Below are 25,914 nucleotides of genomic sequence, written 5' to 3' on the forward strand. Positions count from 1 at the left end.
AGGGCATGAGCTGATTTCGTGTATCCTATAGCATTTCTGCCTTATTGACTCAGCCAGCTAAATGCACAGCCTTTAGTAACACAATAGCAGCTTAAATGCTTTTTTTGTGGAAAGTGATCCTACACCCTACATTATTAATTCATACTGCTGGTCATTGCAACCTTGGGACCTCAGGAGGGGCACGTGGTAGGGGGTGGGGTGGTTGTGGCTGTTCTTGGAGAAGAGAAAATGGGATGGTAGAGGAAGGATTTGAGAAGAGCGCGGATGAAAGCGAGGGAGAAGTGGATGAGTTTTAAAAAAAAAATGATAGTGCAGGTTGGGTTTCTGTCCTTGGGATTGTGCAGCCTGGTGGGATCGATACAGAGAAACCAAAGCGAGTGAGATCAGGTGGCATTGCAGCTTCACCATCTATCAGTTGAGACACAAACAAGGTCACGCACTGATCCCTGCGAACGTACGACAAGAGAAGGAAATGGTGTATATTAATTTAGGAGGCAATTGAGTTTGTCTGAGCAAAGCAGACGGAAGACGTTGTACTGTAGGTTGTAGTGGTTGTAGTGGTGAATGTTCTGCTTCTGGGACCTCCATTGGTTGGTGTTTTGTAAGAAATGTACAGTGTTTGGTATGTCAGTGCTGTTATGTACGCACTCTGCACTTTATTTTTCAAGGCCTGTCTGTCTGTCTGTCTATCTATCTATCTATCTATCTATCTATCTATCTATCTATCTATCTATCTATCTATCTATCTATCTATCTATCTATCTATCTATCTATCTATCTATCTATCTATCTATCTATCTATCTATCTATCTATCTATCTATCTATCTATCTATCCATCCATCCATCCATCCATCCATCCATCCATCCATCCATCCATCCATCCATCCATCCATCCATCCATCCATCCATCCATCCATCCATCCATCCATCCATCCATCCATCCATCCATCCATCCATCCATCCATCCATCCATCCATCCATCCATCCATCCATCCAACCAACCAACCAACCAACCAACCAACCAACCAACCAACCAACCAACCAACCAACCAACTAACTAACTGGTATGGTGAAGGTCTATTATTTTTGAGCATCTCATTCCACATTAAGTCTCAATCTGCTCTTTTAATTCTCTCACTCTTCTGGGAAGATGTTCCACTAGATTTTGGAGTGTGCTTATGGATATTTGTGTTCATCAGCCACAAGCGTATTATGAAAGACAGGTACTGATGTAGGTGAGGAGACCTGGGGTGTAGTCAGCGTGGGGATGAGATCAGAGTTTTGTAACAGGCCACTCAAGATCTTCCTCTCCAAAGCATGTAAACCAGATCTTCAAGGAGCTCACTTTGTGCACAGGGGCATCGCCATGCTGGAGCAGGTTTGGGTTTCCAAGTTCAAGTGAATGCAAAATGTTATTATAGCGCATCTGAAGACGTCCTGAACAATTGAGTGCCTCCAGATTTGTGGTAACAGTTTGGAAAAGAACCACATGTAGCAGGAAAGGTCAGGTGTCCCAATACAATTGGCAATACGCTTTTAATTTCAGTTTCATTGGATTGGATCTACAGTTAAAACCAAAGAATTTCTGGTATCTGGAACTTTCCATAACAATTATTCTGAAAGTGCATAGTTTCACTGGAGAGCAGTTTAATAGGAATATGACCGATGTTCATATAAAACCTTAGGACGATTTAATATCCTGAATCGATGGGGATTGACTTTATTACTCATTTGTTCAGAACAAAGATCAGAACAAATGGCAACGTCAACCTCGTACAACTCGCAGGCTTCGTTTGACCCATTCTCTGATCATCATCATCATCTGGATGATCAACTTTTCAGCATCGATCTACGTAAAAGGGACATGAGCATTATTTTTTTTTTGTCTTTTCTTCTCAGCTTTATAACTTCATTCCTTTCTCATATCCTGAGTCGAACCCTATTCAACTCATTAATGGCAGATCTTCTTTTATTAGTTTTGTTCAGATTGTTCTGGCGCAATTAAAGCAAGTGGATTTTTTTTATTTTAAATTCAGCATATCTCACTTTTTTTATCCATTAAGTTTATAAAGAAAGAAAGGGATTGTGCCATGACATCAAATCACATCACATCGCAAATTCTGCTGTGTTCCATTATGTTCGGAAAGATTTAGCGATCAGCCGTGCCGCATTAATGCAGGTAACCTGATTTGGAAATGAATGACACGGGTACAAACCATCCCGGGTAACAGGAATGAAGCAGCAAAATCCAACACCGGTTCGATTTCCTCTTTCGCCCTCTTTTTGTCCTTCATTTTTTTTCGGCTCTTCCCGATCTCGTTTCATCCATATGATCTTCGGTTTTAGCTTACCTCCCCTCCCCCCCTCTTACAAGTGCTCCTATGCATTAACTTTAGCTTTTTGAAGTTCCAGTCGTCAAGTCTTTTTTTTTAATCGGTGACACACTCGTTCTTTTTCCAACACATCAATAAAGCAAGCAGAGCGTTTTTTTCTTCGGCTTGTTTATCTAAAGATTCCCAACAGGAGGTTCATGAGTAAGCGTTTTGATTTACCAGAGACACGCTCGGGTATTAGATCTCTTTTCCGTGACCATTGCGTCAGTGAGTTGCGTCACACATTAAACCTCCGACATATTTCACGTAAAAAATATATTTGCATTCGATGTCAATAGCTCAGGGCCAATCATAAGAGCATCAGGGATTCAAGGATGCACTTATTCCTCTGAAGATGAGATGGTTAGTCTGATTTCAAAGCCCAATTTTTCCCTACTGACAGAGCCTTTTAATAAAGGATGTTTGTATTTTGAGGTCTAAAATGAGGTCTAAAATATGGTATTGGTCAGAGTGATGTCATGGTGTTCTTCAAATCTGAAGCAAATGTCTTCAGCCTCTTACAACTGCATGTAATTAAAAACTTGAGCAATCCTGAAGACCTGGGGTAGCTGTGTTTTACTTTTGTTCAGGTTTGTTGGGGGTTTGAGCAGAAATATGCATGGACTTTGTCTAGATTAAAAGAACCCTGGTCACCATCATGTCGGTAAATGTGTACACAATGTTATGAGTCGCTTTTAAACAGTCTTGGTGAATCTGTGATGGAGTTTTGGCCTTCTCCGCCGGAACCGTCGGTTCAAACGTTTCTTCCAGATTACTTTTCAGTTTCAGAAATCCTTTCGACTTTACCTTTCAGTAGCACTTTGTCTTTTATCTGCACTTATTGGACGATACTCAGCACAAGAACTAAATCAGCTTCCTGAAGAGAATTTTCTTGAATTCTGACTGTCCTCCATACACGTTTCGTTTTCAATTACAATCTTTTTGTAGTAAGCGGTACACGGTGACCTACCCGAGACTAGTTTTGAAGTATAGTCCATTTTGTGTATTAGATATGTGTTTTAATCGGTTTTCCCATTTGTCCTTTTTGTAGTAATTTTTTGTGATGTTCCTAAAGATTACAACTTTTCCAAAGGTTTCTTTTTTTGACAAATTGATGTAACCTTGTCTTGTAGTAAGTCTTGTAGTCATGTACTCGCTTTTATCACACAGAACAAACAGTCAGTGTTTCTCCATAGCTCTGGTTACGAGATTTGTAAAACCTCCAATTGTAACAGAATGAGATTGGAAAAATTTCACAAGGGTCCAGAAGTCTGGATAAAACGCAGCCACAATTTTCGAGCCATGATGCACGTCGGACATCTGTTTAACAATCCGCGAATTTCCTTAAGTGACACGATTATCCATCCGTGACAAATACACTTTGCGTTTTGCTACAGATTACTCACAGTAAAACACCCTGGAGCTGGTGACTATTACACATCATTACTCTAGATACAAATACAGAACATACCACGCTGTAGATTTGGCTTTTGGCCTTTTTAATTCGAGTGAGTAACCTTGGTGTCTTGGCCTCCGTGACTGAGTCGATTTGCTAAAAAAAAAAAATGGCTACAATAAAAACCAACTCTAAGCTGTGTAAGAATGTACTGAGATGATGACGGGCTGGAGTTCTCACGATGACAGCTAGGGTAGCGAGAGAGAAAAGAGAATTTTTTTAAAGTTGGGTGGGGTGGGGGTCCCCTGGAAAACCTGTAAGAAAGTGATATGTAGCAGAAGCCAATGTCAGAAAGCAAAGTCTTGCCCTCGGGTTTGGAGTGATAAAGTCTTCTGTGTGTCTTTTCCACACGTTTTTCATGTCACAGGAAAAAAAATTGAATCTTATTGTCTTGGCGTATCAGCTTGGATTGTGAAATTTAGAAAAGTCTAGACGTCTAAGGGGAGTGTAAAAAAATATTTTTTTATTATGGCACAATTTTCTTTTGTGAGCAATGAATATATCAGTAGCAACGTCAGTAAAAATTCAACTCTTAATTCCATCATTATGACACCACGGCTAAAAAAACTATAAATATTATAGATAAACAGTATAACAGAGCAAGAAAGAAACATAATGGACACAAAAAGTCTCCTTTCACTGCAGCCACAGCTGCACCACCTCATACCATCTTTAGCAGAACCACCGATATTAACCTCATAAAAATAAAATGTTATTTCACCCATTTTTGTGCATTATTATAAGGTTTTGAAACAAAGGCCATTTGTGTTTTGTGAAAATTCTACAGGTAAGCAAACGCAAAAGTATAAATGGTTCATGAAAAATCTAAATAGAACTGTTTCGGTCGACCTTTCCACATGATGTCCAGCTTTTTTTTTAAGTCCGTCGTGTAAATGGTGCTGTAAAAAGATACAGGATGCCCACAGTCTTAATAGTGAAGGGTTTATGGCAGATTCCTTTGAACTTAGCAACACATGATGTGATGGCTGAAATCTGATTGGATAGAAACTGTAACCCAAATGTACCATCTCATCCGAGAGAAACCCTATAAAATGAAGAGAAAAGACTATTATTTAATGCACACTCATGGACAAATATAAAAATGTAAGCTAGTGATTGTGATAGAATTCTGATTTTGGAGAGAAGGTCCTGCTGGCCCTTTTGGCTTGCCACTGCTTGTGGTTAATCTGACTTTCTGTATAGAGGAATTTACATAGTCCAGATCACAATTTTATATCACGGCATAGATGTTATATATTCTAATTGTATTGTAAGAAATACACGTGAAACAGGATTGATCTTACAAACCAGTGTTACGTTTTCTGGAATAATACAACCTGCTGTGCTTCCATACTAGATCTTGTGACGTACGAGAGTGTATCGATACACAGAAGGGACATTTTTTTATGTACATGACAACAGAAAATTGTGCAATGTCCCAAATAATGATGTTTGTATGTTTGTTTGTTTTTTCATTTATAGTCACAGTTAATACTGTGAAGAAACAGGTCATCTCCTGATAAGCTTTTTTCTCTTAAAGTTCAGGAGACCAAAAACAGCCTCTTTCTGGGGCCTGGTAGAACCAGTCAGATTAGCGTTTGTAGGGATTAGAATTTTTTTTGTGGATTTTTCCCTCTACTATATGGTGCCTGCCATTTTTTATTTTATTGTATTTATTTATTTATTTTACATGTGCAACAACGAAAAATTACAGCAAATAACGATTATTTTATGGGAAAAAGAATAAGGAGAGGAAAATATTTTTTTTCTAGTATTAATTCAATATTAGTCACATTACTATAGCAAGGTGGAAAAAAAAAATCCTTTACAGTTTGGAAAATCGTAATTACGCCGTAAATATAATGTGGAGAATCGCTTGGTCTGAAAACGTTTTCTTCATACAACTTGCTATAGATTAAATCGTGTCCTTGGGACCGCATATGCTGGCTTCATTAAAGCAGCCAGTGTTCTTCCTCAGAAAACCAGCTCCGTGAGGATATAAGTTGGAGTGGGAGATCCTCTAGCTAGCTAACTCGTATCGTTCACACACATCCGTCTCATTTATTAATAAACCAATATGGATATTTTTCGTGACAATACGCTCCGAACAAACAAGTCTGATTTATAATGTGGACCAAAAAGGAAAAAAAAGGAATTGAAGCAATATATCATTTGGCTGACTTCCCCAAGTAATATTTGTCCAATTCTAGCAACAAAAAAAAAACCCAAACAAAAAAAAAGCACTTTGTACTTTGAAAAATGTTCGCGCAAACCTCCTAGTGAGCGATTTATTTATTTATTTTTATTTTTTCCCCTCTTGCTCTCTCCATTAATTTCTCACCTTGTCTGTCTGATCAATGGCGAACAGCTGCGTCCCAAATCCACGGGCAAACAAGCCTGAATAAACACAAAGCCTTTCGTTTTTACAGGTTACCTAATCCCATAATCCTTTGCGTGCATGTTCTAACCTTCCCCTTCCAACACAGAGTGCCGCTCGCCCGAGCGACTCCACATCCAGGGGTGACCCTGATTATAACCGGGGAGCTTTAATCATGACTACAAGTCCACAGAGATTACACACTCTTTGCTTTGTGCTGTTTGCTGCACTTTTGCTTGCTCATAGATGTGACTGGGCGGTGGGGAGGGTGTATAAAAAAAAGCGTTCTGAAGAGGTTTAAAGCATTAGAAAGAATGTGACATGCCAAGAGGATTTGGACAAGGTTAGAATTGATGAAAACGTGATTTGATTTCAGCTCATCATGTGTATGATGTGAAGGTGACTCCTCTTGGATTTAAATTTTTTTTTTTCTTCAATGTAGGCTTAACCCTGCTCTTTGATTTGCTGAAAAATGGCTCTCCCGTTGACCTACAACTTTGCTTTTTTCAGTTCATATAAATTATATCTTGGATCAATTACAGTTGGTCCAACACGTCTGCACTAGCACTGCGACAACTGAGAAATGAATAAAAAAGAAAGTAGCCTTGTTGCATGTGTCTAGACCTTTTGCCTAAAGTGTCTTAAACTTTACCTATAAAACAAGAGTCATGTGAGAATGATTCTACATTTGATTCCACTCTTCATTGCAACAGATCTCTCAGATTGTGAGGCGATCTTTTGCACAAAGCCCTTTTCAAGACTTTTTAAGAAACTTTGATCCTATGTCCAAGCTATTCTGATCTAGATTTCCTAGGGTTGCTATCATGATTAGATTTGGAGCTATCCATGGTTCTTATTTTCTATGTAAGCCATACAGTCCCAGCTTAAGAGAAGCAGCTGCATACCATGATGCCACCATGTTTTTTTACAGTTTGTATGGTATGGAATGGAACGGTATTGGGAGCTTTCCATGGTGCTGATTAGCTATACAATACCACTTGCTCTCAGCTGAAAAGAAATAGCTGTATAGCATGATTCTGACACCACCATGTTACAAAGTTAATGAAGTGTAAGGCGTAGAGAAAAAAAATAAATCATTCAGGTTGGCTTGTTTTACAAGGGGCTCAAGCATTGTGCTGGTTTTCTTCCATTTCTATTTATTCTACACAGTTTAGGTATAACATTATGACCAATAAAGTGAATAACACTAATTATCTCTTCATTATGGCACCTGTGTAGACAGTGGGTGGGATGTTTTCAAGTGAACATTTTGTCCTTACATTTTTTTATGCATTAGAACAGAAAAAAATGGGCAAGCATAAGGATTTGAGGGAGTTGGACAAGAGTAAAATTGTTATGACTGGGCGACTTGGTCAGAGCATCTCTAAATTCTAAACTGCAGGTCTTTTGGAGTTTTCCTGGTCTGCAGTTTTCAGTATCTATCAAAAGTCCAAGGAATGAGATCGCATTGCTGAAGAATTTGATGCTGTTAATGCTCGACGGGTCAGGACTGTTTGGGCAGCAAGATGGGCAACAACACAATATTAGGCAGGTGGTTATAATGGTATAACTAATTGGTGGCCATGAAGTTATGTCTGGTCAATGTAGATACAAAAAAATATATATTGTGTAATTTTAACATCAATTTATGGCACCGACAATAATTTGGACAGCTTACTGATGAAAACGATGATGACTTACACTGAATTGGTATTTCTTTTGAAGTTCTGCATTTGTTTCTAGTAATTTCGTATTGATTCCTATTCTCAGATGCTCTGCCCACATACTGTACCATCCTTTGCTTTAAATTGATCTATTAGAATCGTGTTGTCTCATTGGATGTTTAAGGTTTGCTATTTCTGTTTGTCTGGTGGAGGTGCAAAGTTTCAAACGCCTTGATAGTGTAATTTCCAGAGGATATAGTGACTTAGTTGTGACTCATCTTTCCAAAACTTCAATACTCAGAGGAGTTGCTGTATTTGATTTATGCAGGAGGAACCTGTTGAGTTATGCTTTCGTATTGATTGTAAGAAAACTTCACAGTTTCATGGAGGCAGCAGGAATGGTGAAAAATCATTCGAAGACCAGTTCGAAATTAAATAAAAATTTAGTTTGGAATTAAATTCACTTCAGTGAATAGGAATAGTTATTTGCAGTATCGGGAGATCATTGGAATTAAAATTTTGCTTCTCGTGCCATTCTTTTCAGGTTCGGTGGACCAAGACAGCAGGCAGCGCGTCAGACAAGTTCCAAGACACACCGATCTTCAATGAAACCCTGCGCATCGACAACATCCAGAGGGTGCAGGGAGGCCGCTACTACTGCAAGGCTGAGAACGGGGTTGGGGTGGCTGCCATCAAGTCCATCCGGGTAGATGTGCAATGTAAGTGCTAGGACCATGATCCCTCCACTTCCCATCATTCCATGGTTCAGGGAGAAGCGAGCGAGATTCAAGTACAGGATGGAATGAGCTCTCCAGGAGTATGTTTATCCTCAAGGAAGAAGAATAAAAGGGTTTGGAGGTAGTAGGTTTTGTTTTTTGCACTTGCAGAAACAGGTTGATCGCCTCCTAGTGTACAGGAATAGTAGTGTTAGATATACTCCTGGAAAGTAAGAGTGGCTGAAGTGGGAGGATCCAGTGTGTCTGTGTTAGTGTTGGTCCAGGCAGAGGTGCCCCATTTGTGTATGTGTGTGTGTGTGTGCGTGTGTGTGCGTGTGTGTGCGTGTGTGTGCGTGTGTGTGTGTGTGTGTGTATGTGTATGTATGCATGGGGGCAATCTGCCGTGCTGCCCATCATCTTGAACCTACTGTCCCACTGAGCCAGGGGTCAGGTCAGAGGTCACAGCCACCACATGCACATCCATGGTTTCTAGAACTCGACTTCACACGTTACACCTACAGTATATTGTACTTCAATCAAAAACAGGCACATAAACATATAATAAAATATATTCATACATTAGGGGTGTAACGACACACAAGTACAGTTATGTACAGTTATGGGGAAAAAATTGCTTGAATTTTTTATTTGCGTCGTTTATTGTTTACATTTGCGAACTTTAACAGTTTAGATTTTTAAAACCATTTTAAATCAAATGCCTGCTTAGTTTAAATAAATACAAAATATATAAGAAAATATCACTCAAATTAATGCAATACATCTTTTTTATTATATTGATTCAATTGAGTAATCGATTAAATATGCACAAATTAAATAGAATAAATCTAATTAAATAAATTGGAAAAAATTGTATTAGTTTACATTTGTGGGACCCCATTTGGGTCATACGGATGTGTATAAGTGTGTGTTTTACATTTAATATTGAATTTTCCAAACTGTTCTAGTTATTTCAGCATACTTTAACAAACGTCTGCATTTAAGAAACACACACAAGTGATTAATTTATTCATTCAACTTAATTATTTGGTCATAATGTCTTCATTCCTGCCTTTTTTCGTTCATTCTCTCCCTCGATATACGGAATCGTCAGAATTTTTACATTTGTAAGAGAAATTTTAGAAGCTGAACGTCGTTAAAACGGAAGTGGCAGCGATTTTGCGCGGTCGCAGAACAAATGCGGAGTTTTCGTACTTGCGCATTACAAATCGTGTTTCCGGTAAGCATCGGGTAACCGCGGTGACACTGCGGTCAAAAAGTGGGAGGCGGAGACTAATCAAACTCGCGGTTCGACACTTAATATGTTCCTGAGGAAACTTTAGGTCACCGCACGTAAAACAAGCATTGCATTTGGTACACATGTGCAAAGTACCGAAGCGACTGTATCGAAATGGTTCAGTACGACTACATGTATCGTTACACCCCTAATATATATGAATATTTATGGGGGTAATTTGTTAGCGATTGTCATCCACATTTCATTGCTGTTAGAGAACTACGAGGTGACCAGCATAATGCTGTCGAGAGTGGGATTGGCAGGAAAGTTCAATCTTAGGATGGACAGATAGGAGGTTGGATGGACAGACAGAGTGAAGTCTTCTAATTGTAAAGTGTATAAATCCATCCAAAAGTAAACCAGCATGAACAGTCTGGATAAGGAAGTTCCCAGAAGTCTCTGTTCGATGCTCGGGGATCCTCCTGATGGCAGAAGTGTGCGCCCAGATGGCAGAGCAATCAAGAGACGGAGGGAATGTGACAGGGACTAGCATCACTTTCTAGTTTCGCCCTTACAGGGAGCCCTTCCCCGCTCTGTCCTGCCCGGCGGGGTTCCCTGGGGGGCGCAGGGTAATTGTGGAGCAGATAAACAGGAGCACGCTGACAGCGGCTCTGAGAGTAAACACTCCTGACATGTAATGCTTGTTTAATTTTTCCCCGCCGGCTCTCCTCAGCTCCCCGGGTGACTCTGGCACCATGACACCGCCAATTAGAGTCAGCCAGGGCTAAAGCAGTCAGGTACAGCTCCCCTCCGCAACACACACACACACACACGCAAACACACACTGTCCTGCCCTAGTCTCCTGTTCTACCAAGTCCTGTTATTGAGTAAGACACAGAGAGGTGGAAAACAAGGAGGATAAGGCAAAGAGTGCCAAGGGGGTAGAAAGCAAGCACGGTAAATGGTACATGAACTTCTATGCCTATTAAGAAACTAATCCAGCACCACTTTAACCAGTGTAAACCGGTTTCAATTCCGATTCGCTGGATATTCGCTGGAACTGCGCTTTCGTTTCCCCTCATTGATCGAGCATCAAGTTCCGAATATTTATTTTCCATTCGAAACATCTCTAACCTGGTCAGTGTCGGATGAACATTTTATTTCCCAGCAGGCATCGCTAGCTTGAGAGAGAAATCTAGTGAGAAGCAATACCAGAGCAAAAGACATCAGTAAATCAGCATGGAGAATTTAGAGAAAAAAAAAATTATCTCCATACGAGTTTAAGCATCAGGAGGTGAGCATCTCCATTTTCTTTCTTCATGTTCTTCGAGGCCATGTTAATTTTTTTTTTTATTATTATTGTTTTTTCGACCCGAGCACCAATTCAGGTCTCACCGAACGCTCCGTGTGGCAGCAGAGTACATTAATACGTGCTAAAAGACAAAGGAGAACTCTTGACCCTCTGTCTTTCAGGCATTCGTGCGGCCCGTATAACCATTAGGGTGAATTTGTCTGTGTTTGTCCTCTGTCTCTTTTTTTTTTTCCCCTTTTGTCACTGAAGGAGATAGTTGTGTTGATGTGATCTGCTGGCAGGAGGATTGATGTGAGCATTTCGGCTTGTTTTTACTTAAATGTGCCACTTTCGCAGGGACAGGCTGCCTTGGTTAAAACCTGCCGAGAATTTTAATGAGGGGTGGAGGCTGGGGGGCGGAGAGAAGGATCGATGGAAAGTGAGAGAGAGAGAGAGAGAGAGAGAGAGAGAGAGAGAGAGAGAGAGAGAGAGAGAGAGAGAGAGCACAGAAGTATTTTCAAGTCAAATGACACCAATGTGAAAATCTGTAAACACCACGGTTTTGATCAAAACACATCCGACAACTCATTACCCTGCCAAATTCCCTCACATTTACTCAGCCAGCACACACACACACACACACACACACACACACACACACACACACACACACACACACACACACACACACACACACACACAAACACACACCTTTACGTGGTATTTAGTTTTTTTTCCCCTCACATTCACAATTTTGCTTACACACATATATCCTACTGTAGATCAAAACACATTATATGCAGTACAAATTTAGTTTCACACACTGTTAAATGCATACACACATCCTTTACCTCTTAACCTACTGTAGCTATTCCATACAACGCATGTTCGCACATCCATAAAGCTTACTCAAGGTAATCGGTTGTGCGTGGGAACAGGCCTGACTTTGATCCAGGCACTCTGGCCAGTGAGACAGTAGGTGATTGAGTGGAGGAGATGCAGCATGCCTCTACAATAGTGATGGACTTGGTTCAGAAACCTCAAATGCACCCTCTGAACCCACAACCCTCCTATTCACATGCTCAGTCTCTCAGACTGTATAGTCTGAATCGACCACATTCAGGTAAGGATGCTCTTCTCTATCCAACTGCAGCCGAATCATCATCAGTTTCTTGTTGGTTTCAGATCATGCTTGATCTGAGCACTGCGTTAAGGAGACACGTACTATATTCAGGTTTCTCGAAGTACAACATGAAGCTGAAAAAGCCTTAATTGTTTAATGGATTATCTGTGTGTGTATCTATAAAAATGGTAATTATGTTGAAATATCTTGGACAAGTCCTATTGAAGTTGATTGACGTGACATCATTTCTGCGGCGCTCCTAGCAAAAACTCTGGTTGGGTGGAAACGGAATGCATATAACGACCCTGGTTTAATATCTGATAGTCTGATATCTAATGCATGGCTCAGGATCATGCATGGGCTACCAGAGTGTGTGCTGCTTTACAATATTGTTCGCTGCCTGTCTGCATATTTGAATCGTAATGGTATTACAGGTGGAGATAAGCAGCATGCAATTTTAATAAAGCCATCGAACTGATCTTACTGAGAGGGAGAGCTCTGGGTACACCACAGGAGAAGTTGTGGAAGAGAGGAAGAGCCATTTCTTTTTAACCAATCATCTCAGGTGATGACATGATTAACATCTGAGGCAACCGTTGACGACATGAGAGTTTAGCTTGAGATTTTTTGGTGTGGTGAAATCAATACTTGTGAATAATGCTTGCCAGGTTTCCACTCAGATACTGAGTCTATGAAAGGTTTTTTTTTTTGCTTGAAAATTCAATCCGGTGATTTTTGCTCTCAGGTAAGACCTGGACTGAAGGCGGTAATGGGTGCAAATTTTCCACCGAAGTACGGAACCATGCTTTGCATTTTAATACTGCGTTACATGGCCTAGCTTCTCCAGGGTAAAAAGTTGAAAAGGTATTACGAGGGTATCAAGGACATTCTTAAGATGGTAAAAAATGCCCATGGTTTATGCCCATGATCTCGCTTCTATACTGTGGGCTTGTTACGGAAGAACCGCTGCTGAAATTGTAAAAAAGAAAGACAGTTCAAGGACTCTTTCCCATAATATGCTCCTACTGGATACACTTACACCAAACTGAACTGTTCAATATCTGTTTTCATAATCCATGTAATATCTGGTTTCTCACATGGTTTCAAGTCTCAGGAACTTTTTCTCTTTCCACTTTTGTATCTCGTGTTGTTCATTAAGGATATGGATTTCTGCAAGAATAAGAGCCTGACTAGCAAAAACGCAGCATCACAACCATGCCAGGACGCCTATTTGTCGAATTTTGCCCTGGAGGCCAAACACATCGAATGTGTTCACTTCTCATTTGTATAAATGATCTGCAGAATAGGGGACGTTTTTCAGAAACACATCAGGATCATCTGCACACAAAGAAAGCCATTGTAGTTTGTTGATTAGCAGCAGCAATTGCAAACTGGTGCAGTGCCCGACAAGGCAGTGTTTTCTCAACGACTATAATAGAGCTTTAAAGGTAGCATTATTACATAGGCGGAGCCTTCAAAATGGTGGGATTTTTTTTGACGAAAGTATGTAGCAAGAGTGGATCCTTTTGAGATTGGATGCTTCCGAGTTCCTGTTCATGATACTGACCAAAATTTAAGATGGATTTGAAAAGCGCAGTTCCATCTGGATAACTCAGCATCTACGGTACTTTTGAGTATGAGTTTTTTTTGTTTTTTTTGCTTTTCATGCCAATTATTGTAGCAGATCCACACCAAACCTCATCGTTCTTGTGTCTAACCCTCTCAATTTAGACTGAGATTAAGATGTTTACATCATTCGCCATCAATGTGTGCCATTGTGGGTTGAAACAAATGCAGTTTTGACACTATTGGCATCCCGATCTTCTCCCGAGCTTCTGCTTTGAGGAAAGTTTACAGAATTCAACTTATATGTTGCTAAAAAGGTTGAGGCTTGGCACGCACTCCCCTGTATAAGAGGGTTAATCGGACGGTGCTGCTGAGGGAAGCTGATGAGTCTGGGGAGAGGAGAGGAGAGCTGAGTGAGTCTTAAAGGACATAGCGCCCCACCAACGGCCACAATGAGCCCCTTGTGCTGGGCACGGAGCAGACGCACTGGGGGAGAATGAGAATGAGCTGGAGACCAGTCAGAGTGTGCACTTACACACACACACACACACACACACACACACACACACACACACACGCATTCACTCATTCAAGGGCAGCTCTCAATATTTAGAACCTTGAGAATTAATTGGCAAAATTATGTGGTTTGTCTGTGTTTGTGTATTTGTTTTCCTGTTTCAGTCTGAAACCACAGAACATTTGAAGCTTAAGGATGTTTTAGAAGAGTGTAGGAAGGAATAAAAAAACGCCGTTTGCTGATAAAAAGAACAAAAAAAACAAGGGGGCGAGTGTCTGGATTTTAGTGAGAATTAGTGGAAAGAGACAAGGCGCCACGCTCGAGCGTCTGGCTATCCAGAGGTTTATACAGCTTGGATTCAACGTGCAAACTGAAACTCTACAAGCTACTGCAGGTCTTTTACGAGGCACGAATCTCGTTGGTCTGTCGATTCTCGTCACGTCATTTAGACTTCGCCACTTTAATTGCTTCAAATTGTGCCACTAAACCAGTCGACTTCTGACGAGACGCCACTTTTTTTTTTCCTGTTGATTATTTTATGCCTAGAATTAATAATGAAGATAAATTGAAATGCTTATACGCGGCATGTCCTTTAAAAGACGCTAATTGGACGGTTTTCACAGTTTTTTTCAATGCTGCTATATAGTCATTGTGTCTGCAGAATTATTGGTTCCCTACATAAAAAAATGAAATAAAAAAGATTGTATAAACAATTTTTTTTACAACACACCTCTCAATATTGTCATTGTTGAAGAGCGAAACATCCCCCCATGACGCTTAGAAAACACATGTGCTTCAGGATACAAGTTGGCATTTGTATCACAATTCATCGTTTTTAACACATTTTCAAAAAGCAGATTTATTTGTATATAATTATTAGTAAATGCTCTATACTTTAGTTATTTAGAAATGATTTGCGACCAATATTTGATATGTAGATCGATTTCTCTTCGCTAAACCGTTTCTCGAGCGCGTTCTCTCACCACCGCCGCTGCTACGTAAATACGACGTATCGCAACGCTACGGAGACCGAGGCGTGTCCTGAGAGTCACATAAAATACAGATTTACATGGCAAAGGTAGAGCTGTAACTTCCTGAATTTCCTTTAATCTTTTTTTTCTTCACTACAAAGGCCTGTTTGTGAAATGGCCATGCTTTAGAAAGCATTTTAGTAAATGTATTATATGTCGTTTGTCTGAAATAAAGATATACGCGAACTATCCGTAGCATATTGAATCGCATAGCATTTTTTTTTCCTATTGGATCCTATTGCATTTAATGGCATTGTGTTGAATCAATCCGAAATCGGATCGCACTGCATCATAATAGGGGTGAATTGTATCGGTAGCTGCTTCAAATGTTTATTTCACTGTATCGTATCAGCTACGCATCGGCCTCAGTTATGGAGATGCACGACCGTTGTCGTCTCAGATTCCTGTTTTCGGCCAAAAGAAGTAGAAAATGATACGATGTCCAGCTATTGTCAGCCTCAAGATTTCATGTGTTGTGCATTTTAAGGTTTTTTCTGCTCACCACGGTTGTCAAAAGTGCTAATTTGAGTTGTCGCAGCCTTCCACAGCTGAAATTACTCTCTTTTGACACTGTGTAAATCTCGGAGACTGTCCTAGTACTCAGGAAATGAAAATCTTAGGGAGATTGTCAGCTGCTGGAGTAATTATTCCAGCTCACCAAGTACCAGCCACCATGCCAAAACACGATAATGTTGGCTACGCTATCAACTGAAACTCTCGACCCTGCAACTCATCAGTTCGCCTAACTGGATAATTGCCTGAATCTTTTTTTTTTTAATGTCCCAACAATTCTAGAGGCCACTTTTCAAAAAATCATGTATGAAATCATCGGTGAGTTCCACATTGTCTGTTAGTGCAGGAGATATCATCTCAAGTTACCGGGGGGGGCTCCAGGTGGCGGCCTCGGTTTTTTTTTCAGCCCATGTCACCCGAAGGCACGGCCCAGACTTCTCCATGTCTCCTTGCTTTCATCCTCAGTGCTTTTTCTCCCGTGGAGCTTTCAGACACCGCTTCCTGCCCGGGCCGCAGCTCGGGCTGCAGGATGAAAGAGAATGTTTTACACCGTATGAAAATTTCATACCCTTCTGATAAATATCTCTAGGCTCTCGCAGCAGAACAAAGCCTCGTTAAAACCGGCACTCGGATATTTCGCGCCACTCGATACAGATTGTTAGCACAGATAACCGTATTGGTTATCCTAATATCCATGTACTTTTGTAGGGTGGATGCAGAAATGGGGTTCTGGTTGACACCCATGTAGAGATGTACGGCTGCGCTGTATGTATTTATTTATTGATTTATTTGGTTCCAACCGGCTTGATTCTTAGGCATCGCTTTCGACTGCACACCTGAGAGTAATATGAACGAAACGCCGTTCAATCCGCTACCGTTGCTATTTTTCCTGCGGATAAATTAAAGGGCATTTACGCATTTTCCCTGCTATCAGTTCCCTTTGTTCTAAATTAACCATCTTTCTTTTTATCTCTCCCCTTCTGTCAGAGAAAACAGTGCATTCCACAACCTCGTGCACTTCTGGCATTTTATTAGAACGCCATTTTGAACCCTCTGCTTGTCAACTGATGTTATTGAACAAATGAAGAAGTTCTATTTTATTTGGCGCCAAATTACTGCGTGAATGTGATATACTTTGGTGTGGTAACTATAACTTTTTTATAAAGTGAGTATTACACCACCCAGGTGTCGATTATGGTCTGTTAGGTGCAATTCCTTATATATTATTTACTCAGCAGGAAACAGAGCTTTCATTAGCAAAGTGCCATTTAAACCCATATTCATTCATTTAAGGCACAATGCAATCAAAGCTAAAACCCGAAGCTAAATCGAGGACCCAATAGGAACTGAGCTGGGATTAGAGCTTTCTCAGAACTTCAACCTCTGAGCTCCATTTGCATTTTTATTTATTCATTTATTCACTTTTATGCAAGCAGGGTAAAATATAAGCGTGCGGCTGAGCAACGGAGGGTTAAGGGCCATTCGTAAGGTCTTAGGACAGTCCTAGGATTTGATCGTGATTCTGGCCAACGGTGCTGAGACACCATTGACACTTACTTTGCTTTTTTAAATTGGAAGAACATGATATCGTTGGATTGGCTGTCTGATGAACGTTGTGTTTCATATGGCACTTAATAGATTTTTAGCTTAGACTCATATGATCGAAACAGGTGATGATTCAAGTCGTGAAAAAAAAAAGCTATAAAAACATTGCTATTTTAATGATGATTCATGCTATCACTTAATCAAAACCTATACCAGAAACCCTGATAATGATTTGTGGAATGCATTTAGTATGGGATCGCCAGCCCATGACAAAGACAAGTGAGTATCTTTGGAATTAAAACAAAATGCCCAGTGTTAAACTCAGACAGACGGGGTCTTGACCTCAGGATCGAACGGGGACTCTGGGGGCACTGTACCATTACCATAAAAATGTACTGCAAAAAAAGTATACAAAATGCTCGTGTCATGTTTAAGATCAATGCTGTTCTCCACAACAGAGTAATAATTATCATAGATGCTTCACATACAGGTTGGGAAATCTACTCTGACAGAGGTACCAGAAGCAGGTACCATCCAGGGTACCATTCATTCGGTCTGTTTTGTTTTCAAGTCTTCTGTGACAATATTAGGACAGACATTTATACTAGCCATCAAGTTACAACGAATGATCACAGAATCCACCAAGGTCAGCGTGCTGACAACTGATCTCACTGTGAACAATTCATCTGTTCAAGAAGCTGGTGGACCAAGATGTTTCCAAAGGATTGGATGTAGTTTAGATCTTGGAAAGATTTGGACATTCAACTGTGGATCTCCTTCACCAGGTAACTCCTGATAGCTGGACAGGCCTCTAGAACAAGATGCTTTGGCTTCACTCTATTTCACGGCTGTCCATGGACCTTTTCGCAGGTACTCTGGTCCGCATCTGGCCTGATTGTATAATATTTCCATTTTGTGCACAAGTTTGCATTACTTGTGGCTTTGGAATGTTGTCAGGATATCTACTTCCACCAAGCAGCACTGCTTTTTTTTACTGCAGAACTGTAATTAGACATTCTGGAAATTTACATCTGCAGGTTTAGACTGAACCACCAATTGTGTGTGATTGATCAATCAAGGAAGCACTACTGAAAGCACCTAGCACATGGTCAAATGTTTTGCAAATGGTGTTCATCTTAGCATTCCTTAGATCTTCACATTTCGACCCATCCCTCCATTTGAATAAGAATGTGGCAGCTAGCCTTCAGCATACTTCAGCACTGTGGATGGTGTCTCTCTTTCTCTGTGAGGTCCCATAGGCTTATTACTGCATTTCTAAAGGGGACAAGCTGCTCCAGGCATGAAGATTGTCCTTTTTCAGCCTATGCATGAAATTGACTTGAAGTGAGCGTCTTTGAATACTGCCTTCCTGCTAGAGATAACTCCATCCAAGAGACTTTGGGAGTTGCATGCTCAAGGTGATAAGCGTACCTTGTATCCATTGGGTGTTGCCGCATGCCGTCGTTGCGAATCTTTTTTTTTTTTTTTTTTTTAGAGAATTTTACATTTCTGAGAAAATCTTTTGAAACAGATTTATTAGAATTCTTTTCACGTACCAAACAAAAGGATGGAAAATAAGAGCAACGAAATCAGTTCGTTTAGGGAACTCAGCTGGAGTGTAATTGTTTTATTATAAGCCGAAGCTCATTGATTAAAGATGCCTCAGAGACAGTGCTAGTGTTTGTTTCTTGTATGTATGTATATTTATATATCTGATGTGCTGCAAAAGGGTCTAATGATAAATCGGAAGGATGCATAATTAGCAACTTTGCCTTTTTCAGGTTCTAGATGTTTATATTAAAAAAAAACAAGGTCATTATATCATTTCTTAATTCACTAAATAATAAACATAAACAACTCCAGATTCATTCAAATGAGGTAATTAAAAAGTATACAGGGCGTTATATAACTGTTACTATACAAGGTGGTGTTAAAAAGTTTCGAGATGGTGCTAAATAATGATGCTAACTGGTGCGTTACCATGTGTGCGATTTCACCATGGGAAGCAAGTTATGACGTACATACGTTTGACGTACGGCGATGCTGCCGATGCTGGTGTTTTGAGCGGCACACGCACGCTTCAAGAACGAAAGAACATCCCTGGAAGACGACGAGAGATCAGCAAGACCTTCGACAAGCTCAACCCCCGACAATGTCGAAACCGTTCAGCAACCGATGCGCGATGATCGTTGGAGAACAATCCACGTGATCTCACTTGTGCACCCACCCTACTCAGAAAGACTTTGTCTTTTCCCAGAAGATGAAGATCCAGCGCAAAGGTCGCCGTTTTGACACCGCTGTGAAGATCCGGCACGAATCGCAGAAGCTCTGTCCACGCTTCGAAAAGAAGACTTCCAGGACACGTTCCAGAAGTGGCAGGAATGCTGGGGGCGCTGTATTGCTGTGCAAAGGGACTATTTTGAAGGTCATGGTTTGTAAACGTAGATACATAAAGTACTTTCGTGTAAACAGAGCCAGTCTCTAAACTTTTTGATACCACCTCATAAACATTTTTCTTCTTTTTTTTTTCTTATATTTACTCAAAGCAGGTTATGAGGGCGTACCAGTGGATGCTTCCTGTATAATTTCTGAACTGATTCATTCATCTGACATACATAAATCTCTCAACCTGCTTTCTCTGGTGTCTTAAAGCACCTTTGATTCCTCAATTTGAGCAAGTTAATATAGAACCTTGGGATCGATCCGAGGACGTGTGAAGAGGCGTTTATAAACCAGATAAGAGACAGGGGGAGCACTCTCTTAAAAGCTTAGTGCTATAAATGATGTTTGATTCGACTCGCCGTTAATTAATGTCAGCTTCATCGCACGAATGACACCGATCTTCCATCGATGAACCGCTGGTCGAGGGTGCCATTATTTATTTTTTTCATTTCTATTTTAAGTGTCTGGATGTCAAAGTCGTTAATTAACCATGAAGCAATGTCAGGGATGACTGTGATGTTTGTCACATGTATGTCATAACACGTCTGTGACCTTTTCTCGAATGTCTATAATAAGACATATATGGGCGTGTTACAGAGACGCGATCGTTAATGTTCGCGTTGAATACGCCATTGCTTTTGTAATGGATGTAACCTGAAAATCGTTTTCGGCTTTGTTAGCGTTAGCACGTAGGATAACACCAACGCGAGGATTATATACTAAATCTAGGTTAAAGGTGTTTCTGTACACATGTGCCAAGTCATGCAATGATACATCTGTAATCAGATGTAAATGGGGCTGTTTCCGATATATTGACGTGTGGCTACATCCCCTTTCGTCCCTAATCTTCGTCCTTGTGAGAGGGAGATGTGTAGCAGTGGATTATAACGAGAAATTGATTGCTTTGAAAATTGAACCTTTTGAGGATGCAGCTTGGTGTATTAGGCTTTTCCACCAAAGTGATAACAAGGAGTGTGTGTGTATTTGTGTGTGTGAAGAGAAATGGCATTCCAGAATTATTGAGATGAGTATATACTCTGCAAAAGCAAATATATTCAAAAAGCAATCAATCCACACACACTCACATGCACACACACACACACACACACACACACACACACACACACACACACACACACACACACACACACACACACACACACACACACACACACATATTCAACATCATGCTATAAATCAAATCTTAACGTTGCCACATATAATAGTGGTATAGTTTTTAAAACATTATGTAGACTTAATTATATAGACCCAAACATATTCCAGCATGAAAATGCTATGGTGTGTATATATATATATATATATATATATATATATATATATATATATATATATATATATATATATATATATATATATAGTGGACATGGGTTGGAGTGGAACATCTCCTGCTATAGAGCGCCATTGAACATCTTCCCGATGAATGTGAATGTCAAGTTTATTTCTATTGCGCTTTACACAACAGACATTGTCTCAAAGCAGCTTTACAGAAATCAACAGTTAAGGTGAATGATGTGTATTTGTCCCTGATGAGCAGCCGTGGCGACTGTGGCAAAAAAAAAAAACTCCCTTAGATGTTATGAGGAAGAAACCTTGAGAGGAACCAGACTCAAAAGGGGAACCCATCCTCATGTGGGTGACATCAAGAGTTGGATCGTAAATCTTTTAACAATACAGAACACTGGAGAGTGAGAACTAACATGAGCACTGGAGTATAAGATTATAAGTAATGTTCTTTCTACAGTCTTACACAGTCATTATGGTTATAAAACTAGGAGCTACTGAGCTCAACATTTGTGATCATCACAGATCCAGCACCAGCTTCTCTATGCCAGAGCCTTTAAACACTCCAGGAGGTCCAATGTCAAATGCTAGAATGCTAACTGCACCCCTTCTCACCTCACCTACATCAGTACCTGACTTTATTGATAAAATCAGCACAATTCTCCACAAATACACTTTAGAATCTAGTGGAAAGTCAGTGGAAAGAAGAGTGGAGAATATTCTAACAGCAAATGAGGACTAAATGTGGGATGGGATGTTCAAAAACAAGCTCATACCAATGTTACGGTGAGGTGTCCACAAACCTTTGAGAGAAAAGCAATGTATGTTTGTGTATATATATATATATATATATATAATACATTTTATTTGAACAAATGTTGGTCTTTTTCTTGTTGACTGTAAGTGAGAAGGATCTTTCTGTAGTCTGTATCTGCGAGTGCTCCTAAAAGGGACACAGATGATCGACAGAAACTAAATTTTTTCTGACATTATGAAACTCTTGCAGCTGGAAAAAGGTCCCCATAAATAAAAAATCTATTTCCATCGCGGAATCAGACACAAACATACAGTACACTTGGTTATGTCAAATAGTCATTTGATTAGCCAGTAATATGTCTCAACATGACGTCTTATTTTAAAAACACCAAATACACATGATTGTTGATGCCAGATGGACTGGTTTGAGCGTTTCAGAAACTTGCGGACTCTCAGCAGTCTCTCTTATGCAACATGGTGTGAAAATATAAACAGTGAGCGAGCGGCGGCTCCGCAGACTCGTCGACGAGAGAAGTCAATAGTCAGATCGCTTCGATAGACGAGACGCTTTGCCAGGAAGAAAGAAAGACTCCTTACAACAATGATGAGCAGAAAAGCAGAACTTTGAAGCGTGAGGTGGACCATATCAGGTTTAACTCATTTGTCGAGGTTTCCAAATCATCTGGTGCGATTTTCCCTACCATGGTTTTTAGAAGCGGTTGTTCAAGTTGCCATAGTACAATTCTCATAAACAAGGCATTTCTGCCCACAGAACTGTCGCTCACTGGATGTTTCTTAGGAAAGATAATAGTGTGGGAAAATCCCACAAGATCAGCACTTCTGAAATTCTCAAACCAACACACACGCCATGGTTAAAGAATAATATGTCTTCCTACTGGAGTGTAAATAGCTTTCTATTTTGAAATTAAGAGATGAATCTGGAATGAGCTCCCCCGCCCATCACGTCAAGGCTAATTAGCACTGTGCTCATGCGAGACCCACGGTGCCAAGAGAAGTGACCTTGGAGTTATTTCAAGAAGAACTCTCCACAAAGGAGCCAGAAACACGAGACACACCTTCCCGTCTATGTGCCGTTCTTCATGGAAACCCAATACTACAGTTACTTTCAGTTTTGTGTGTGTGTGTGTGTTGATGTGAATGACTGTGTGGATGAGCTTGCAAGTGTAGCAGCAGTTGATGAGCACATTTTTGGAGACATTATGCATCACTGAAACCAGGACGAACTTTTTTATGCTGTTGGAATAGCCGATTGCTTTGAGGCTCCATAACTCCAAAGCATAACCCAATTATGGTCATTTTCCCCCAGCTATGTGGACACTAAGGACAAAAGTGTTGACACCTGACTTTTTCACTCATATCTGGTTGTTCCTCGAACTACAAAGTTTGAGACACATGGTTTAATAGTATGACTTTTAGCTGTGGACTTTGGATGTCACTTGAACTAGGAGATCCAAACCTGTTCTAGCATGAAAATGTTTCCCTGCACAAGCCAGCACCATGAAGATATGGTTTACTAATGAGTGGAAGATCTTGCTATAGAGCTCCGACCTGAACTGAACACCTATTGGGAGGAATGTGAATGCTGCCCACACTTCATCCCTCCTCACGACACCTTCATCAGAACCTGACTTTACCACCAGCCTTGTGACTGAATAACTACAAATTTCCACATGCACACTTCAACATTTAGAAGATTCCCAGAAAAGTGAAGGTTATTACTGCAAATAGTGACTAAATATGGAGTTCAAAACAAGTTCTGTTTTGTCTACGTTCCACAACCTAGACAAAACATGGACCTAGTTTGTTCTTTTATAAAGGGAAGGTCACTGGTGTTCGAGGAACAAGCTGTACTTGGTGAGTGCATTACTTATTGCCTCTTCCTGGAACGGTTCATCAACATCTGAGTTTGTGTTGAAGTAAAGCCAATAGTTTTCATGTAGATCAGATATCGGTTCCATGGAAAAACAAACATCATTCATTTCAAATGCTGAAAAAAAAATTTGGCTCGTCTTGTCTTCCTTTGCTTTTGCCTGCACCAAGTTATTTAGATATCAAAAATGAATTAGGGACTGTAGTTGTTTCTGGAAAGATCACTCCTTAGAGATTGACCTTTAGCCTGAAGGCAGCCTTGAAGGTATTGTGGGGAAGCGGACGCCGCGTAATTGGCTTTGTGCGAGCTCGTATAAGGGAAGTGTGAGGAATACATGATCGAGGGTAAAGATAGTGTTTCTGAGTAGCATGTCTAATTACGTACATTTGTTCTGACTGGAGGCTGTGTTTGAAAAATAGAACAGTAGAGGTCAGGTCCGAGAGAAAATGGTATTTCCTGGCTGAAGTCAGCTCGTGAAGAAGTACAGGTGGCTGCCTTTGAGGATGCATGCTTGCACTATCAGATAGGAAACAACCCAATGAATGGTAGATGAAGGGTAAGGGACGGTAACATTTTGGCCCTTCATTACCATAAATAGATTAGGCTAATGCTGCGTTTGTGTCCTGTGGAATGAACTATAGAAAGCACTTTGTGATTCTGACTTGATGTGCTTAGGAAAAAAGTCCGGTTGCATCTTCACTGTAACCTGGAACTGCTGCTGTAATCATAAAGGTGTTTTTTGGGCATTCCAGGACTTGTACACAACATACCTGACATCCTTTCCCTACTCTTAGTACTCATTTCTAATTATACTTCTACACCTCTGCTTTGTAATGATTCATTATATCACTAACCAGAATCTACCAGAAAAGGTCAAGTAGTCTTTTGTTTCTGGTTCTTTCTAAGGTACCTTTCAGTGAATGGGCAGTTGGTGAGGGTTGTAGTGAATCTATGATCTGTGATCTTTCTCAATTTTAAGATTTTTTTTTACCTATACAAGGTGATATCAAAAGGTTTCGAGAATAACACACCAACAGATGGCAGCACAAGGCTACACACAAAGTCACAGGGATCACCAACCTTCCTAAGTCAGTGTGCCGATAGATGAAGTCTTGTGTACATTGGAAACATTGGGAACGTCAGTTTCTCACTGGAAACAACATGGTCTAACTCACCCTACTCACCTGATTTGGCACCTGCAGACTTAGTCCTCTTCCAGAAGATGAAGATCCAGCTCAAAGGCCTTCATTTCGACACATTTAGGACACATTCCAGAAGTGTCAGGAACACTGGGGGCTCTGCATTGCTGTGCAGGGGGGACTATTTTGAAGGTGATAGTGTGTAAACACATAAATAAAGTACTTTATTGTAAACAGAGCTAATCTCGAAACTTTATGATACCACACTATATAATGTATGTTTGTTGCCAGCTGCCTCACTTCCTAAATGGTCTGAAACACCAGGACCAACAGAGGTTGATGTTAATTCATGGTAGTGCTAATAACAGTTACTCATACAGACGTGGACAAATCTGTCAGTACCCATTTATGAACAAAGAACCCACAATTAATTGGTGTCCATCATTGTTTAGTCCATATTTAATCAAATTTAGATTTTTGATCCTTAATCACATAGAATGTTTTAAATAAAACAAATGAAACGAGCAATCACTGCAAACATTCCAGAGGTAGCTGGGCCAACTCTTCATAAGCAAAATGCTAAAGCTATCTTAGGTGTAATGGTTCCTACTTCATACTGGACAGGATATAAAGAAGAGCTCATAGAAGGCCATTTTATATAAAAACAGAGCTTGGGTCTTAGCCAGGGCCAGATGTAGGAAATTATTTATGGGGTGGCAAGGGGGTGGCATGAGAATTATGAGGGGTGGCAACACTAAAGCAAGCATCCATGCATCCTTTTTTTTATATCAAAATAGTCCATCTGTGCATATATTGTAAATTATGTTTTTTATTTTTATCATAGTTTAAAAATGTTCTATAAAATATGACTAATTCAGTACCTGAATTTGTGTAATGTGATCGTCAACTTCAGCAAATCAAAATGCGTTGTTAAAATTTCAGACAATCCTGAAGACGCAAGCTACTGAACAACAACCT

At 40.2% G+C, this 25,914-nt stretch overlaps 1 protein-coding gene across 3 annotated transcripts in view; it reads left to right on the forward strand.

Moving 5' to 3' along the window:
- The window catches only part of mdga1 (MAM domain containing glycosylphosphatidylinositol anchor 1), a 181,232-nt gene that overhangs the window by 57,423 nt on the left and 97,895 nt on the right, over window positions 1–25,914 (forward strand). For all 3 annotated transcript variants that reach the window (XM_083540401.1, XM_083540402.1, XM_083540403.1), the window contains one exon: window positions 8,415–8,589. In XM_083540401.1, the coding sequence (XP_083396527.1) occupies window positions 8,415–8,589 (175 nt within the window). The remainder of the gene's footprint in view (window positions 1–8,414; window positions 8,590–25,914) is intronic.

This window comes from Silurus aristotelis (genome assembly GCF_946808225.1).
Source record: "Silurus aristotelis genome assembly, chromosome: 4".
NCBI lineage: Eukaryota > Metazoa > Chordata > Actinopteri > Siluriformes > Siluridae > Silurus > Silurus aristotelis.